This window comes from Populus alba, chromosome 11 (assembly GCF_005239225.2).
Source record: "Populus alba chromosome 11, ASM523922v2, whole genome shotgun sequence".
Taxonomy (NCBI): Eukaryota; Viridiplantae; Streptophyta; class Magnoliopsida; order Malpighiales; family Salicaceae; genus Populus; species Populus alba.
In genome coordinates, this window is record NC_133294.1 from 19,659,761 (window position 1) to 19,676,982 (window position 17,222).

The 17,222-nt window shown below is 35.9% G+C and overlaps 2 protein-coding genes across 4 annotated transcripts; one reads left to right on the forward strand and one right to left on the reverse strand.

The window, feature by feature from the left end:
• Positions 1-4,799: 4,799 nt before the first annotated feature.
• LOC118031296 (oligopeptide transporter 2) lies at positions 4,800-8,328 on the reverse strand. Of its 2 annotated transcripts, XM_073412523.1 has the most exons (7): positions 8,109-8,328; positions 7,737-7,991; positions 7,558-7,655; positions 6,455-7,018; positions 6,110-6,362; positions 5,747-5,929; positions 4,800-5,643 (listed from the first exon to the last, which is right to left on the reverse strand). In XM_073412523.1, exons 1-7 carry the CDS (start codon positions 8,238-8,240, stop codon positions 5,029-5,031), a joined length of 2,100 nt encoding a protein of 699 aa, XP_073268624.1. In that variant the 5' UTR covers positions 8,241-8,328; the 3' UTR covers positions 4,800-5,028. The 2 variants fall into 2 exon arrangements, with proteins under 2 accessions (XP_073268624.1, XP_034891551.1); XM_035035660.1 differs by having other exon boundaries at positions 7,737-8,328.
• Positions 8,329-10,337: 2,009 nt separating this feature from the next.
• On the forward strand, positions 10,338-16,048 carry LOC118031297 (serine hydroxymethyltransferase, mitochondrial). 2 transcript variants are annotated; one of them, XM_035035662.2, is made up of 16 exons: positions 10,338-10,541; positions 10,635-10,685; positions 10,792-10,878; positions 10,956-11,077; positions 11,222-11,298; positions 12,044-12,168; positions 12,489-12,581; positions 13,275-13,367; positions 13,512-13,709; positions 13,910-14,014; positions 14,148-14,213; positions 14,346-14,423; positions 14,905-15,016; positions 15,113-15,223; positions 15,343-15,508; positions 15,795-16,048. In XM_035035662.2, the coding sequence occupies exons 1-15, from the start codon at positions 10,455-10,457 to the stop codon at positions 15,486-15,488; spliced, it is 1,551 nt and encodes a 516-aa protein (XP_034891553.1). In that variant the 5' UTR covers positions 10,338-10,454; the 3' UTR covers positions 15,489-15,508; positions 15,795-16,048. The 2 variants fall into 2 exon arrangements, with proteins under 2 accessions (XP_034891553.1, XP_034891552.1); XM_035035661.2 differs by lacking the exon at positions 15,795-16,048 and having other exon boundaries at positions 15,343-15,762.
• Positions 16,049-17,222: the final 1,174 nt, after the last annotated feature.

Sequence of the window (17,222 nt, forward strand, 5' to 3'; positions counted from 1 at the left end):
TTAACTTGTGAGATGCATCTCTCCCCTTTTGTCTGGAGATAGAGGGATGATGAGTTCTGGGTAAAAAAGTTCCAGAAAAAACTGAGATTGTGGTGATTATGAATGCATCACGATTGAACTTCGTACACGATTGAAGTTGAACAATGGGCTTGCATGATTGTTCAAACTGATCATGCTGCCATCAGCTTTCATATACAGTTATACCGACAAATCTCCTTTTGCTTAATTCTTATAATCTGTTTATTTATACGTGGGCATTATCATTTTGGTTCTTCACATGATTTTGTGGTTTTTGCCTCTCCTGTAAAACCGTAATGTTACTTCCTTTTGAAACATCCGAGCATGAAAAATCTTTGGACCATACGCTTCCCAAAACACCGACATTGTTTGCAAAGGTGAAGTCATTACGCAACGGGGAATTAGATATTTGCCTTTCGTTGGTGCTCTCCGTGGCCATTGAAGATGGTTGGGATTTTTTGCCCATTCTTATCGCCTTGCTGTTTGCAAGTAATCAGCAGCAGTGCATTTGACTTCAAACAGCTTCTGGCACTCTTTGTTACGAAAATGGATCTTTCCATAAGATTACTCGCACATCTTATGATTCTGGACATTCCTGCTACACTCAAGAACAACCAGAGCCATCATCATGATAAAGTGAGTGTTTGAGAGCCATCATGATAAATTGCGAGTGTTTGAAAATATGGTTGTATTTATTTTTTATTTTTTAATTAAAAATTAATTTTTTTTTTATGTTTTGTATCGTTTTAATACACAGATCTCAAAATTAATTTTTTTAAAAATAAAAAAACATCATTTTAATATAATATAAAAAACACTTTAAAAAACCAACTATAATTATTAGTTGGCTGTATCGCAAAAACACACTTTAATTGAGTGCGGTTTGTATCTTTTGGATCGTTTTGATATGCTGATATCAAAAATGATTTTTAAAAAATAAAAAAATATTATTTACATGCTTTTCGACACGAAAAGCTATTTGAAAAGCAACCGCTATCACACTTCCCAAACACAATGATCAGAAATAAGCTTTTTAATATGGAATAAAGTGGTCCTTCAGCAGGATGGAAAGGGGAAACAGATTTTTAAAACAAAAACAAGGCGGTGAGGAACCAATGGATGGTGATAGGACAGGTGCCTGCTAAGAGGACGAGCCTGACGTGTGCTGTAGTTGTATATGCCGTCTGAATCCCACATAAAAAGATAATCACCAGAAAAATTAAAAAAGAAGAATAAAAAAGAAGCAAGATAATAACAAGAATTGAAAGGAGCAGAATTGTTAGGGCAAGTGATTTCAGTAATGCATCCTGAATATTTCTTTACATAAGCTTCCGATATTCCTGCTCCATCGAACAATCTCGTGGCCTGCACAAACAGAGTTCCAAAAACAAAAAATAATCTTACATAACATTCTTGCGGAATAGACATATAGAAAAACATCAACCATTTTTGACTTTTGATTAAAAAAAATCATTAGAAATAACTTCTGACTCGTGTCATGATACGATTCCCTGTTGAAAATATAAATCTTCAGAGAATCACGGTTCACAGGTTTAAGCAAAGAGGCAGTAGGTAGGGAAATTGTCAGGAATAACTGCCAATTATAACTTACAATATATAAGTTGGTAGATTTCATTTAATTTGTCCTGCAAATTTTTGCCCATACTATATATAGCTTCTTCCCGCACAGGGTCTCAGAAATTTATAACTAGAAATCAAGTCATATTGACAAATCGTTTCTTGATCCTCCAACATCAACCCTTCCCTTCTTTATGCTATTGTTTCCACTTTTTCCCTTAAAAACAAAAGGAAACTTGTTCACACGATCTTGTGAAATCTTCTCCACCACACACACAAAATCCCTAACAAAAAAAGTGGAGAGAGGGGAGGACACGGACACGCAAAAGAACAGAGCCCACAATCATTCAGAAAGAATAATATTAATTTCATCGTCGTTTCGAAGGAAGAAAAGCTGCACTGATGGAGAGGACTTTGTCTCCTAGAAATATAGAAGAAGAAGGGCCGCTGTCATGTTGGGGTCGTCTCAAGTACCTGAAGTATCCATGGACTAAAAGAAGAATAACCAGCAACACCACAACGTCTCCAGGACAGAAGAGTAGTGCTATAGGTTGCAATATAACAGCAACTCTCACGAGAAACAAAAGAAAACCAAAAGTCCCAGCTGGAAGGCGTTTTAGGTACTCCCCCTTAAGCTATGCTCAAAATTTTGACGATGGTAGCTGGGACAATGATGATATCGAAGATGATGAATATCCCGGGTTCTCTTCAAGGTTTGCTCCGCCTCCATCAAGATCACTTGAAGAAGATAAAAGACAGAGCGCTGGTTGACAGAATTTCTTCCGAGAAAGTTGGTGTACTGGTATTATGCTGAATAAGCCTAATTCTTCTTGAACGATGTTTTAAACTCTTTTTTTATTCAGTAAAGAAAATAGCATTATACAACTAACCTTCATATTTCATTAGAGTATCCGTCTGCATTGATATAACATAGTACATGGACTGGATACAGTTTTTTGTATATTTGAAGGAAACGGAGATGATGCCACTTAACGAATATGCCTTCAAGTTTTTGGACTCTTAACATCTCTGCATTCAAGTTATTGCTTTTTGATGCTAAAAAAAATTGATGGTATTGATTTATTTTGTGTGGAAGTTTCGTTCAGAGATGTGCATTTATTTTTGTAAGCTGTCGGGATAAATAGACATCAGTTCTGGCTTTCATATTCAAATCGGTAAATTGTTCTTCCGAGACTAAGCTTAGGTTAATGGCTGAAGTTGAATTCGAACTCTGGGATGGGCCTGTCCTCACCAAATTGATCCTGTAAAGACCAAGAAAGAGAGGAATCCCGACTGTTCTCCTATGCAAAGTCTACCTCGGACCCGTTAATTAGTCGTTGGGCTGCTTGGCCTAATTGAGATTTTAGAAGGAACTTGGAAAAGGTGGAGTTATGTATCCGTCTGTCCGCCTGGCTGTAGTTTGGTACAAAATCTTTAACTATTAAGTAAAGGGTGTCAAAAACATATTTTTAGCATGATATGAAAATATAAAATAAAATCGGATCATAAAAATAGATTATAAAATTATAAAATTATATATAAAAAAAAATTATATATAATTTAAGCATCTTAAAATACATGGTTCAAATAAAAATTTATATATAATTTAAGCATTTTAAAATACATGATTCAAATAAAAATCATACATAATTTAAGTAATTTGTCATTAACTAATAATTAAAATACACAATCCATTTTTATAATCCGATTTTATTTTGTATTTTATGTGCCATGTTAAAAATGCATTTTTGACAACTAGATTCTAGTAGTTAGCTAAATTATTCAATTTTCTTATAACGGTAATTCAATATAATCAACTCAAAACTTAACAAAAGAATAAAAAGTCTTCAGTTAGATTGCTAGAAAAATCCAAAACCAAAGCAATAATAATCATAAGACTTGCAGCACCAAACCTAGCTAGTTTTAGAATTATATAGTCTACTTTTAATAAACTGTATGATGATCAGCAACCAGCATTCTGGTTTCTGCAATACCATTTAAACCTCCTCGGTAGTTGTTATTTGATGATCAGCTAGAGATAGAACTTATGAGCTCTACTAAAGAATAACCATCTATAGATAGCACAACCAAACGTTTTAAGTTTGGAACCAAGTCACGCAACACCATTTAAAAACTCTTTTAAGACCTAAGTTGAACACGATCCTGTGAAAAAATAAGGGGAAAAGCTCTTTTTCAAAAAACCCAACCAAGTTCCAGAAAAACACAATTCCTTCACACAAACACAGAAAACAACATGGTCTTCCATACAAGCCATATTACCCCCAACCTTAGCTACCATCCATCACCTTAAACACTCAGACTTTAACAAACTAACCTGGTTTTCACCTATAATGTTACTTTGAAAACTTCTCAAGTTGGGTCGATTACCATAAGGTCGAAGACCGTTTCAGAAAACAGGGCAAAGTTATTAAGTTGTTTGTTTTCCAGAAAACAAATCAAGCAGGAAAGCATTTTGGCTTTGCCACCATCCTCTCGAATCTGTCAGACAAAACTCTGCTAAAATGTTTAAATGATATATGGTTTGACTCCTACAAACATGTGGCTAAGCACAGAAGAAAAGATGAAGTGATGAAACAGAAACCAGTGGGAACATGGAAACAAATATCCAAGCATAACAGATTTGAGAGACTCGAGACTGGAGGCCGGAGAGGCAGAGACAATCAGATCAAAGACAAATGAAATAAAGAAAAAAATGGGTGTTTTGAGAGAAAGAAAGAGAGCAAAAGGCGTTGCTGGTGATAGTCTGCTTTTGCTAGGGTTGAGATTTAAGAATCAGAGAATGAATCCTCAATTCATTGCTTATCATCGGGTATGTCTTGGTCTAGAAGAAAGGGAGTGTAGTATAGTTTGTCTTTCCCACTCATTGGCTGCTCGTCTTAACAATGTGAGATTTGGGGAAAGGGGATCTGGGAATTTTTGGGAGACAAACGGGATGAAGAGGAGAGGACTGAGAAGAGTGGATAGGTTTTGTTAATTTTGTCAAACTCGGCAAACTCGGTCCGAGTTTATCAAGTTTGACCGAATTTAACCGTTTCTGAGTGTTTTACCTGATTTTACATAGTATATTTATGTTAACTCGTAAAATTCTATAATTTTATGAGTTAATATCGCGAGTTTAATAATCATGTAGCCAGCTTATGCAATGGCTGGCAAGGAGGATAGAAGCAAAGAGCCAAAAAAAATAAAAATAAAAATGATTTGCTAATGTCTAATAAATCTAAGAAGTCAACATGCTCAATAAGCGTTCACCTTAGCATAAGTACAATTGGTGAACCCTCCTAAGTTTGTCGAGCCATGACCAAGATTTTCTTAAACATGACCAACACTTCCAAACCTGAAAAATTTTATTCGTCCTTTTTTTTTTTTCTTGACCTTTCAAACGAAGCAGCTTGGAGTAACAACTTAACTGAACTAATAAACAGGACACCCATCAACAATAACACCTTTGGCAGTTGGGCAGGTAGCAAGGGGACAGTGCTCGCCAGCAGCACCCCACCAGTTTAGGCTGATCTCCTTCATTGTCAGACTGAAGTACAGAAGAACTCCCATGAAAGCCAAACCAGCATCCAAGGCAGCAGAAAGAACATAGTTGTACCTCTGCCACCAAACCTTGTGGAACTTAAAGATGAAGTAATTGAAAGTTATTGCAACCACAATCCAGCAATTGAAGTTTACTGTTGTGGCTGGTGGCATTGCAGCTGTTGATCCCAAAAGTACAGGAAGATTAATTAATTTAATCCATTTCTGCTTGGGGAAAAGTCTGTGTAGCCCCCATACCAGAACAGGTCCTAGCACTCCTCCAAGGAAGAACCAATTGAGTGCTGTGTAGTTTCCAAGTCGACCAAAGATTCGAGCAGGTCCAATCAAACCCCAAATGACAGATGCATCATAGAAAACTCGATCGCCAGGACATGTCCATGGACTGTTTGGAGGGAGTAGCTCGTCCTGGCATATGTTCTCAATGCCAGTCAGCAGCCACCATGCCACTGCAGTGTTCAGTGTTCCATTTATTAGAGTACCTATGCACTTTATAGAAGCAGCGAACAGGCATACATGAAAGAGTCAAGACAAGATACTATTTGGAAAAATACAACAAGTCAACATATAAACAGTCAAGCATAAGAGATACCTGCACTACAAACATAGATCGTGGTGGAATCTTCATGTAGTGACCTAGCTTGAAATCGCTGAGAAAGGAAACAGCTTGAGTCATGCTTATATACCCATAGGTTTTGAAGCAGACGTTGGCTATTGGTCTACCAGGGTAAATTAGACCCATAATGTACTCTGTGATGATGTTTAACCCTGGTGTCTGGCAATAGAAGGGGAATAACAGCAATGATGTTAGTTATCAAATGAGTAAACAGCAAGAAATTAAATTGCCTTCATATTTGAATTTAGAAGCATGCAGGAAAAATGTAAAATTGGTATCCTAATAATGCGATTATCCTGAGAAAAAAAGGGTATTTATTAAAAGAGTAAAGATGAGTACCTGATTTGTTGTGGCAGTTATGACACTAACTGGAAGCGTAAAAATCAAAGCGAGGCCCGACGCAAAGATGAGCGCCCACCACGGCATTTGGACTTGGTCTTTCATTACAATGCACAGTACGAGAGAAAGTAAAAAAGACAGCACTAGCGTCAGGTGGAACCACCAGCCAGGAATGTCCTCATACCTCTTCATTAATCTTGTGTGAACATCCATCTTTCCCTTGTAAGAAGCTCGAAACTGTTGCCATATTTCCCTGTTGGAATAGTCAATCAAATCATATCCCAGTAAATATCTAATGACTGCAATTCTGGCAACCCTAATCAAGGCACTAAATCCTTTACTTACTTTCCATTAAACACGAGCACATGCGTGAGGGTGGACATAATGGCAGCAAAACCAATCCCATACGTCAGCGAAAAGAACACACTCAAATTTATGTTTCCTTGCCTCTGAAATGCGGCCACATCTAGCTCAAAGTTGTTGTCAACTATGGCAGATACGTTATACACGTGTCCTTTATTGTCGAATAAATGTGAGGAGAAAATTGGAAACGTCTTTGCATTGTAGATATTAAAACGCCAGTATGCTATTGGCAGTACTACGTACATAAATGCAGCGTATCCCACAAGGACATTGACAACGGCAAAGAAGGGGGTGATAAGTGGGCTGCCAATGAACGAGGCTATGACAGACCAGTCAAGTCCGAAAGCTCCAATACCAAGTCCTCTCATTCCTGAGCCAAGCTGCTGGGCTGTTACTGACTTGGGGAATGCCCAGCAGACCCACGAAATGGTTCCAATGGCCGGGAAAAGGTATCCAGGAAACACATACCATGAGAAGCTACAGATTAGAGCGATCAAGAAGAATTTCCCTCGTGACATGCGGCTGTTATCTTTCTCATGCAGAGCCCTGCAAAATGTAAGGTAATAGCAATAGGCAATGACTAAGATTTAATCCTGTTTCAAGAATTGAAATTGAGGAGCTTAAAGAGGCAGAGCATGAACAACTAGTATCGATGGTTAATTGCTCCAGTTTCAGCTTTATTGTTAACAGAAGTGCTATACAGTGACACCAGAACAATTCTAAATTTTGTAAGTTCAGAGAACAATTCCATTGTGATGAGCTTAAATAATTTCTCTCTCTACATTATTGTAACGAGCTTGTACATTTTTTTATACAGCCAAAAAAAGAAAAGAAAAGAGGGATTCAATTTTCCTCCAGTCAGCTTGGATTTGAAAGCAGGGCACTCGTTAGTTTCCTTTTCTTTTTCATTGCCATTGTCGTGGTCCTGATTGATGATAAATAATATAGAAAGGGCTCATTTAGCCACCCCCACATTAAATAATGGAATTCTCTAAAGTAGAGAAGGCAAACATGGGCAATCATGTTCCTAATCTCACCCTTGATGCTTCCTGGAGAAAAAAATGATCACCAGGACATAATATTACCTGAAGAGAGAAACTTGCATAAGACTAAGCGGCCACCACATCTCTGCTGGATCCACTACATACTTCCTCATGATCCCAGCCCATCCATACCCCAGCATCTTCATATCATTCACATTGCAAAAACAACACATCTCAGCCACAACCATACACAGAAATAAAATAATAAATAAATAAATTACCTGAGTAGTTAAAACAAGAATCCAACTAGCCAAAAACGATATCTTCCTTTTATAGAAAGCCATAATTATATCGATAATACCAACGGCATAGGCAGTTGAGCTCCCCACATTAGCAAAAATGGAAATAAGCACATGCTCTTTAACATTAAAAGGCCCAGGATTAAGCGAAAACTCGCGACCACCAAATCCAGGAACCCTGAACTTGGTAGTAGGCAAGGTTTTGGCCATGAAGCGACCAATAGGGAGAGTCACAACCTGTACCGATATCATAGATATTGTGAGAGGTTCGGTCCGGTAGGAAAAGAAAGTATTCAGAAAAGATAGAATAATGCATGAGGCTATTCCAAGGAACCACATCCGAAAGGTCCATACTGGAAGGGTATGATCGTCGCGTGTTGGGACAGTTAGACGGACCTCCTCAATGGGAGACACGCCGTCGTCTTCTTCAATATTTTCGTTCATGTTCGGGTTTTGGGGTTTTCCTTCTATTTCAAGAGAACCCATTGGTAGGCGAAGGTATCCGAGAGTGAGAGGGAGAGGTAGTTTTCTATCTGGAGTGGATCCAGGGAAGGGGGGGGTTTGTTTTGGCACGTCAGGTTCTGTTTCTAACAGAATTGGCGTGCTATGCATTTACTTTTAAAGCCCCTGCCCTTGCCCCTGGAGAATCGTTCACTCAACTCAACTCAAGTACTCAACTCAACTCAACTCTAGCTAGTGGTTTAGCTATTTCAATTTTGAATATATATATTTTTAATTTTTTTTAACTTTTAATTGCTTTAGCTGTTACGTTCTATAAACGGAGCTTTCTTTGTCCATTGAGAAAATTTATTTCTTTTTCACCTCTTCTACTTTTAAATTATTCTTTAAATATCCATATTTCATAGATGACTACCTAACAACATCAAATCTTAAACATTATAAAAATTATACTAAAAAAATCTTATTACATATCTTCACAATTATTAATAATTAAACTCTAATAACAAGTTAAAAGATGTTACTCTTTGAACATAAATTCCTTAAGTTGCCTAACAACTTAAATTGTCAGCATAAACTCCATAGCTTAAAATCCATTAACCCCTCTACTTTAATCCTTTACATGTCCAGAGAAAAAAAAAAAAGAAAAAAAAAGAAGAGTAAACTAACCACATCTTAACAACTAAAGCATGGTATACACTACTAGGTCAAACAAAAATTTCATTTCTTTATTTTTAAAGGATAGTTCAATTATTCAGGTATTGGATTTGCTTCTTAATAGTTATAAGTTTGAGTCTCTCGAGACCATTAAAAATTTACATGATTGTTAAATTTAGGGCCCGTGAAATTAGTTGAGATACAGACAATTTGATTCGGACACCAACATTAATAATAAAAAAATGAATTTCATCTTAGAATATAATAATAATAAAACAACTTAAAATAATTTTAAAAATATTAATAATTCATCAATAATAAAACATGTTATAAAATTAGTTATTAAAACATGCTTTAACTTATAATTCAATTTTATAAATCTTAAATCAAATTGCTAGGTCATGTTAAACTTATAATCAAGTCATTAGTGGACTATTCTCGATCAACTATTATAATCGTGGGAAGTATATTGTCAATTATTATAATCCATTGAAAAGCCATTAGAACTATTTCTAGTTGAGATGACCCCACTCACCTTAGTTCATTACTTCATTCATAGCCTTGACTGTTTTTTGTAAGATAAGAAGTTAGTTTGATAAGCAAGGAATTAGTCTTTGATATATGTTTAGGAAGCTTGGCTGCGTAACGGTCCTAATAATAATACGGCACTTTTACGTAGATAAGATTAATAATAAGATATTGAGCTATGCTCATTTACGTATATAGTAAGTTTTAAAAATATATTTAAATTAACTCATCCAGCTAAACTACACATACGCTGATACACACACACACACTAAAAGTTCATTCTGTATGACTTTGAATTAATTATAGCTTTTAACTTTAAGTCATAATTTTAAAGTTAGGTTTTTAATAAATGTTTAAGACAAAATTAAGGAGTTAAACTAATTTTATTAAGTAAAAATATATTTGGTAAAGATGACTTAAAATTTATTTTTTAAGATGAAGAAATATTGTATTTCTAAGTTAAAAATTAATTTTTTTTTAATTTTTTTATTATAGCAAAGTTTTAACTCTAAGTCTTGTATAATAAAATCTTGTTTTAAAGTAAAAACTATTTCTAAATAAACATATTCATGACTTTCTCTAGAGTCAAAACCTTATTAATAAATTAAGTTAATTTGTAAGAAATCATACTGAATTTGTGAAAAGTTTGACTCGTTTTAATTTTAAATTTTAACAGCTAAGTAGCAGATAATTTTGGAAATGAAGCCAAGGATGAGTCAGGGTCTGCCTTCTAAAACGACATGCAAAATCACATAGGAACAACACGTCGGCCAGTATTTTAAATGACAAGTTTTTTGAACTACCAGCGAAATGCTTAAGCCACAGAGATTCCTAGATCTGGGAGGACGACCCCTCCCAGCATTTTTTGTATTTTTCCTACATTAAAAAATAAAACAGATTCCAAGTCATCAGTCATCACCAACCGCACTCTCACCAACCCAAAAAAAAATTAAAAAAAGAAAAAGAAAATGGCCTCTAATAGAATTGAAATAGAAATCGCAACACTAGCAGCGGTGACAGAGCGTCCTCTAATAGAAAAACATAACAATTATAGCAATGGCCATTGCTCTTCGCAGGCTCTCTTCCTCCCTCAGGAACCCAATCAAACCTTACCTCAATGGCGGTTCTCTCTATTACAACATGGTATCTATTGTTTTGTTTCGCGCCATGGCTTAATTGAGCAAGACTCATCTCTTTTTCTTTCAATCTGATTCATTTCGATTTGATTTTCGACAGTCTTCTTTGCCTCATAAAGCTCTGTCCGACGAAGACACAGCTCGCGCCAATGTAAGCCATCATTTTCTCTTGAGATCTCGGTTTAACCGGATCTCCTATTGTTCTTGTTAATTGATAGTAGTAGTAGTAGTAGTAATAATAATAATAATAATTTCAGTGGATAAAGCAATTGAATGCTCCGTTAGAGGAAATCGATCCGGAAATTGCTGACATCATCGAACTCGAGAAAGCAAGGCAATGGAAGGTAAAATAATCTTGTTAGCTTCTTAATTGATTTTACACTGCTAGGTAATGATTGGGGATATTCATGTCATTTTGTAGGGATTGGAACTCATTCCTTCAGAGAATTTCACGTCGGTGTCGGTGATGCAAGCGGTTGGTTCGGTTATGACCAATAAATACAGTGAAGGGTACCCGGGGGCTAGATATTATGGAGGAAATGAGTATGTGAATAATCGGATCAATCAACTTCATGTTGTTGTTGTTCCATTTCCATATCTGGAATCGTTGTTCGTTTCGTGTGGCTACCTTGCTTTGTTAGAGAAATGTACCTACGTTATTTAATGTTTGAGGTTTTTTCTGATTAGGTACATTGACATGGCTGAGACGTTATGTCAGAAGCGTGCATTAGAAGCTTTTGGGTTGGATCCTCAAAAATGGGGAGGTAAGTGAAATGGTTCATATGTCTAAATTTTGACATTGCAAGATGAAGTTTCACTGACTATTTGTTCATATATTTTATCCTTCTTGTTGTCCTTTATATATTATTTTGAACACTCGAACATCTTTATACATTCTGGTTTGGTGCTTTAGACTGTATGATAAGGCATTTCCTTAGCTTGGCATAGTAGGAAAATCTAAAAAAAATGCGATGGCTGCTCAAGCATTATATTTTGAAGTTTTAATGGGTGCAACGAGTGGATTTCTTGGAAACTTTTCTGGTGTCTGGCAAAATAATATAGAAATTGGTTAATTTCACCAAAAAAAAAAACGATCAGGAAACTCAGGAGAGAAGAAAGCCCCATAAAAAGGGGTGAAGTAAGTAGGAAATACTGTCGTTGTTTAGCTGCTAGCATAAAGTGAAATTCATTGCACTGACAACATCCAGGCAGGTATGGGTGGCAAAATGCCCAGCAAACCTTGTTGGTTTTCTTCTGATTGAAGTTAATTCACCATGCATACCTTTTTTATCATTTTCTTGCTGATAGGCGTATTATGATGTATAGCTAACACCCACTTTACTGGTTGTAAAAGGGATATTTATGCTAAACTGAAACGAACAGAAAGAATGTTTTAAATTTGTGTATATATGGATTTTTACTTTCTTCCCTGTTATCATATTTAATTATGTGATGCAATCTTCATTGTAAGCGCTTTGTTAAAGACAGCACATGCCTTATTTATTGCAGTCAACGTGCAGTCACTATCTGGATCCCCTGCTAACTTTCAAGTTTACACGGCACTGCTGAAACCTCATGAGAGAATCATGGCACTTGATCTGCCACATGGTGGGCATCTTTCACATGGTTATCAGGTGCTTATAGCATAACTTGGACTATTTACTGAAGTTCTTGTAACTTTTCCTGCTCTTACTTTGAAGATTTTTCTGTTGTCTTTCAATGTTTAAATGGTGTCCTTTAAAATTCACCCAGAAAACATGGCATTTGCAGTTCTAAACTGATTCAATTGCTATCATTGTCTTGTACAAACTATGGCACCATCTTGCATTTAGAATTTTGGTTTGTTCTGGTTATTTGAAGCGTTTCTGCTATTTTTATGTGGAATTATAATTAGAATTGTTGACTCATAAACCATTATGTGAATTATCCTATTATTCTCTTCGCCATCTTGCAGACTGACACAAAGAAGATATCTGCTGTATCCATATTTTTTGAGACAATGCCATACAGATTGAATGAGAGTACAGGCTATGTGGACTATGATCAGGTGCCCTTTTTTTCCTTATCTTTGAGGAAGTTCTCACTTCAATAGATATGAATTCTAACACTGGAGTGCTACTTGTGTTAGTTGGGGTTGATTGCATATTTATTCATGATTTATTAATGTGACGAGCTTGTTCTCAGGAAAAGAATGCATGGCTACTGTCATTTTTTTTAATCTTTTACTTGCTATAAATAATTAGCAAAACTGCTTAATTGTCATATATAAATGAAACAATACAGTTATTGTAGATTATTTTAAAAATTCCTGTTCTTTCAACAACTGTTCTGCAGTTTGTTGAGCATAGTGTTTGAGTTTTAGGTTTACCCCAACCCATCACTTAAAACATGCTTTCAGTGCTCACATATTACTAAGATGGTTAGAGTGTTGAAAATTTCTTTCAGGACTATAATTTCAAGCACTAGATTTAGTGTTTTGCAGGAGACTCAAAATGTTGACTTCAGGAATTGACAATGTTGTAAAATTCAAAATGGTTACTGTTTTAGTTTTTCTAGCTGTAAGAATTGTAACATCAAAACAAGACTTGAAAGTTATTTGTCTGTAGTTGATTAGTTGGGCTTCTTATTTTGGTTAGGAGTTTGCTACATTCTTTTAATTTCTCTATTTTTCGCATTAAGAAAAGTGAAATTTCAATTCGGTCTTTAAGGGACTGACTTATGAATATTAAAATGCTTGCAGCTGGAGAAAAGTGCCACACTCTTTAGACCAAAACTTATAGTTGCTGGTGCAAGTGCTTATGCTCGCCTTTATGACTATGCACGTATCCGTAAGGTAAACTCCCCTAAAGTGGATGGCACAACTGCAATTGTTGTTGTTACATATCATTTAAACTTCTATCATACTTACTGTTTGGAGATTAGGATTAGAATTTATTGCCCCTAAACATTGAGATTTTCAGTTCTGATGGATTGGCAGGTCTGTGACAAGCAAAAGGCAGTTTTGTTGGCTGATATGGCACACATTAGTGGGCTTGTTGCAGCAGGTGTTATTCCATCTCCTTTCGAATATGCAGATGTCGTTACAACCACCACGCACAAGTCACTTCGAGGTCCACGGGGGGCTATGATCTTCTTCAGGAAGGGGGTGAAAGAAATTAACAAACAAGGGAAAGAAGTGAGTCCAGATTTCAAATAAGAGGGGAGGATGACTATTATGGTCAACTTAAAATAGATTAATTAATCATTCAACTTGGCTCTTCCTGTTTGCATGCAATCATCTTTTCAAGTCTTTCATTATATAAAGACCTACAGTATACAAGTGCTAAAATAGAACACCTACAGTATATAAACTAATAATTGAATTTCATCCCACAGGTGATGTATGACTATGAAGACAAAATCAATCAGGCAGTCTTTCCTGGACTTCAAGGTGGTCCACACAATCATACCATATCTGGTTTAGCGGTTGCACTAAAGCAGGTCAGCTCCCCACAGATCACTCCCTATGACTACTTTACTAGTTAAAATGATGCATGATTGCATCTAGAAATTCTTAGAATCATTTTGGCCAGGCTTCCTGATGATTTGGACCCTTGAAAATCATTGATTCTAGGCGAGAACTCCAGAGTACAAGGCCTACCAAGAGCAAGTTCTCAGCAACTGTTCAAAATTTGCTCAGGTACCATGAAGAGTTCTTAACGTTTCATTGGTTCAGATTGGCCATAGCTGTGCTTATTTTTTAAACAAGTGCGCGCTGTATCTCATTATCTTATCAGAGTGATTTAGCAATAGTAATCTATTGTATTTGCAGAGCTTGATAGAGAAGGGCTATGAACTGGTATCTGGTGGCACTGAGAACCATCTAGTCCTGGTGAATTTAAGAAACAAGGTATGAGGAATGGATTTCTTTATCTGATTAAATAATGTACCTCGTAATTGTGTATTTTAAACAGGGAATTCATATTACAACTATGGTGATGCTTATGCATGTTGGACACATCCCTATGACAAGTTTCCATGTTTAACTCGAGAGAATTTCATCTGAAACCGTCAGTAAATTTAGGAAAAATGTTGACTGTGAAGCTTAATGATTTGATATAGAAACACTCTCGGATAAACCTTTCTGCAGGGAGGTTTTTTTTTTCTTATCAAAAAATGAATGGATGAAGAAATTTTTGAATCCTGATTCTGACAAGAATATTGATGCCATGAAATCAAAAACTTCAAATGCCTTGGAAGAATTATAATTTTCCAAACTTAAGAAACCTAGTTGAAATCGGTCTGGATTCCTTTTGCATGGGCTCGGCTTGAAACCATTTTTAGCACAAAAAAGCGAATCGATACTTTATTCTGAAAATTTTGTTTGACAGGGTATTGATGGATCAAGAGTTGAAAAGGTTCTGGAATTAGTCCACATTGCAGCTAATAAAAACACTGTTCCTGGAGATGTATCTGCCATGGTTCCTGGTGGAATTCGTATGGGTAAGGTGTTCCTCATGTGTTCGTCCATCTTGTAGTTACTGATTGTTGATTATGTGCTTCAGTTTTCTTAGAACCCCTTGCTTTTTGGTGCTCCAGGAACCCCGGCTCTCACTTCAAGGGGTTTTATTGAGAGAGATTTTGTGAAAGTAGCTGAATTCTTCAATGCTGCTGTGAAGTTGGCCTTGAAGATCAAGGCAGATGCACAAGGTCCTTTACTATCCTCTCTCAAATTCAAATTGGATTTTTTTTTAATGATAAATGCATGGTCCAGAGTCGTATACTCCATGGTTATACGCTGATAGCGACTTATGATGCTGCAAATTCAGGTACAAAGTTGAAGGATTTTGTAGCAGCCATGAAGTCAGATGGACATCAATCTGAGATTGCAAGGCTCCGTCATGATGTTGAAGAGTATGCAAAGCAATTCCCTACAGTTGGATTTGAGAAGGAAACAATGAAATACAAGGACTAAGAAGGCTCTAATGGTGCAAGGTGTGTGGATTCTTGAAACCATATGTCAAGAATGGTCATGACTGCTTGAATAAAGGCATTGTAAACCGCTTTCTTCGTACATGGTCACGATGCCCCAACAGAAGTCATGTATACCACGCAGATCTAAATTTCAATGAATGCATGAAAGTTGATAGGCATATGATGTGTCGTTTTATCTCCCAATGTCTTCAAACAATGTCACATTCTATTAGTATATTTGACATCAACATTATCAATTACATCGAGATTCTACATCTTCATCGTTGCCTTAAATTTCTCTCTGCAGATATATCGATTGCCTGAACCCGCCGTGTTTTTAATTTCAAAGTGAGCAAAGAAGACATGAATGCGTTTTAAATCAAAGGATCTTGTCGGACTGCCCTCTACTAATTCAAGATGAAATTATTGTTGTTTATTTGGTCGCGCAACACCGAGAAGATGCAGAAACAAAACATGAGAGGAATGAACGTTTTGTGTTACAAATGCGAATAATCATACATATATATGCAAGCATTTATACATTTCTCTTTTATTATAATATATACATTCTATAACATTATAGACATGTATACATATAATATCTATAATTTCATTATTTAATGCATGTATACGTGTGTGTGTGTGTGTGTGTTTTATTTTATGTTAAATAATAAATATTATTCGGACAATGAGTTTTTAAAATCCAATGAATTGATATTCTAGAAGAATAATAAATAGGGTATGTATATTTATTTGGATATTAGTTATAAAGATACTAGAAACATGTTATGTGAATACCCACTACCATTCATACGAGCGATGGCCTAGCTCCAATAAGCTAATTCTTATTAGTAATAAAACCCAACAAACGATTGAAATCGTCGGCATCAAAAGTTTTTTTTTTAAAATCGAGAATATCCTAGGGAGCCTAATATTAGGAAATTTCACTCATTAAGTGTCTGGTAGGGCAATAGATGGTTTGGTCGAGGAGAAGTCGTGCCGTCATTGTCGAAGGAGATAATCTATGAAGAAATCTACCATTTATTTTATTTTATAAAAAAAATCTAATTCATTAAGTATTTACTATTTAGTTAGCATGGCTCTTATTTTTTAATGACAAGTGTTTATGTTGCTTCAAAGTGTTTTCATTGCTGATTTTTTCTCTAAACTTCTTCTTCCTGGTTTTCGGTATTATCCGTGTGCAGGGTGGAAATATTCAAACTCTTTCTTCCTTAGTTGTACTTAATCAAAAGAAACAGAGCCCGTATGCATGTACGTACGTCAAACAACATCTTTCCGTCTCTTCAATTCTTTGCTGTACTGTTGGTGAATGGAAATACTTTTTACTTGCTTTTCATTAAGAGCTAAATTAATAATATTCTTTGGATCCAAATGCTTGAAAATGTGGTTTGGATGTGTTTTAGTTACTGACTAAATACTTGGCTTTGGCTTTCCTATTCTCACTCTTGCTGACACTGAGCTGCATCTGTAAATCTTAGAGCCCTAACATTTCGTTTCACAGAAGTTCTATAAACACCCGATTGGATGCAAACTTTGAACCATTTAAGCCTTTGGAATTTCACGAAGCGCTCTCATTGATGAAAAGAGTGCAAACAAATTTATTCCTTATTTTGTTCCTCGTTTACAACATTGCATGGACAAGGTTTCAGTCCCAGAGACTGAAATTGTTCAAGCCCACATGATAGAGACTGGAACCCATCAATAGTTTTTTGTG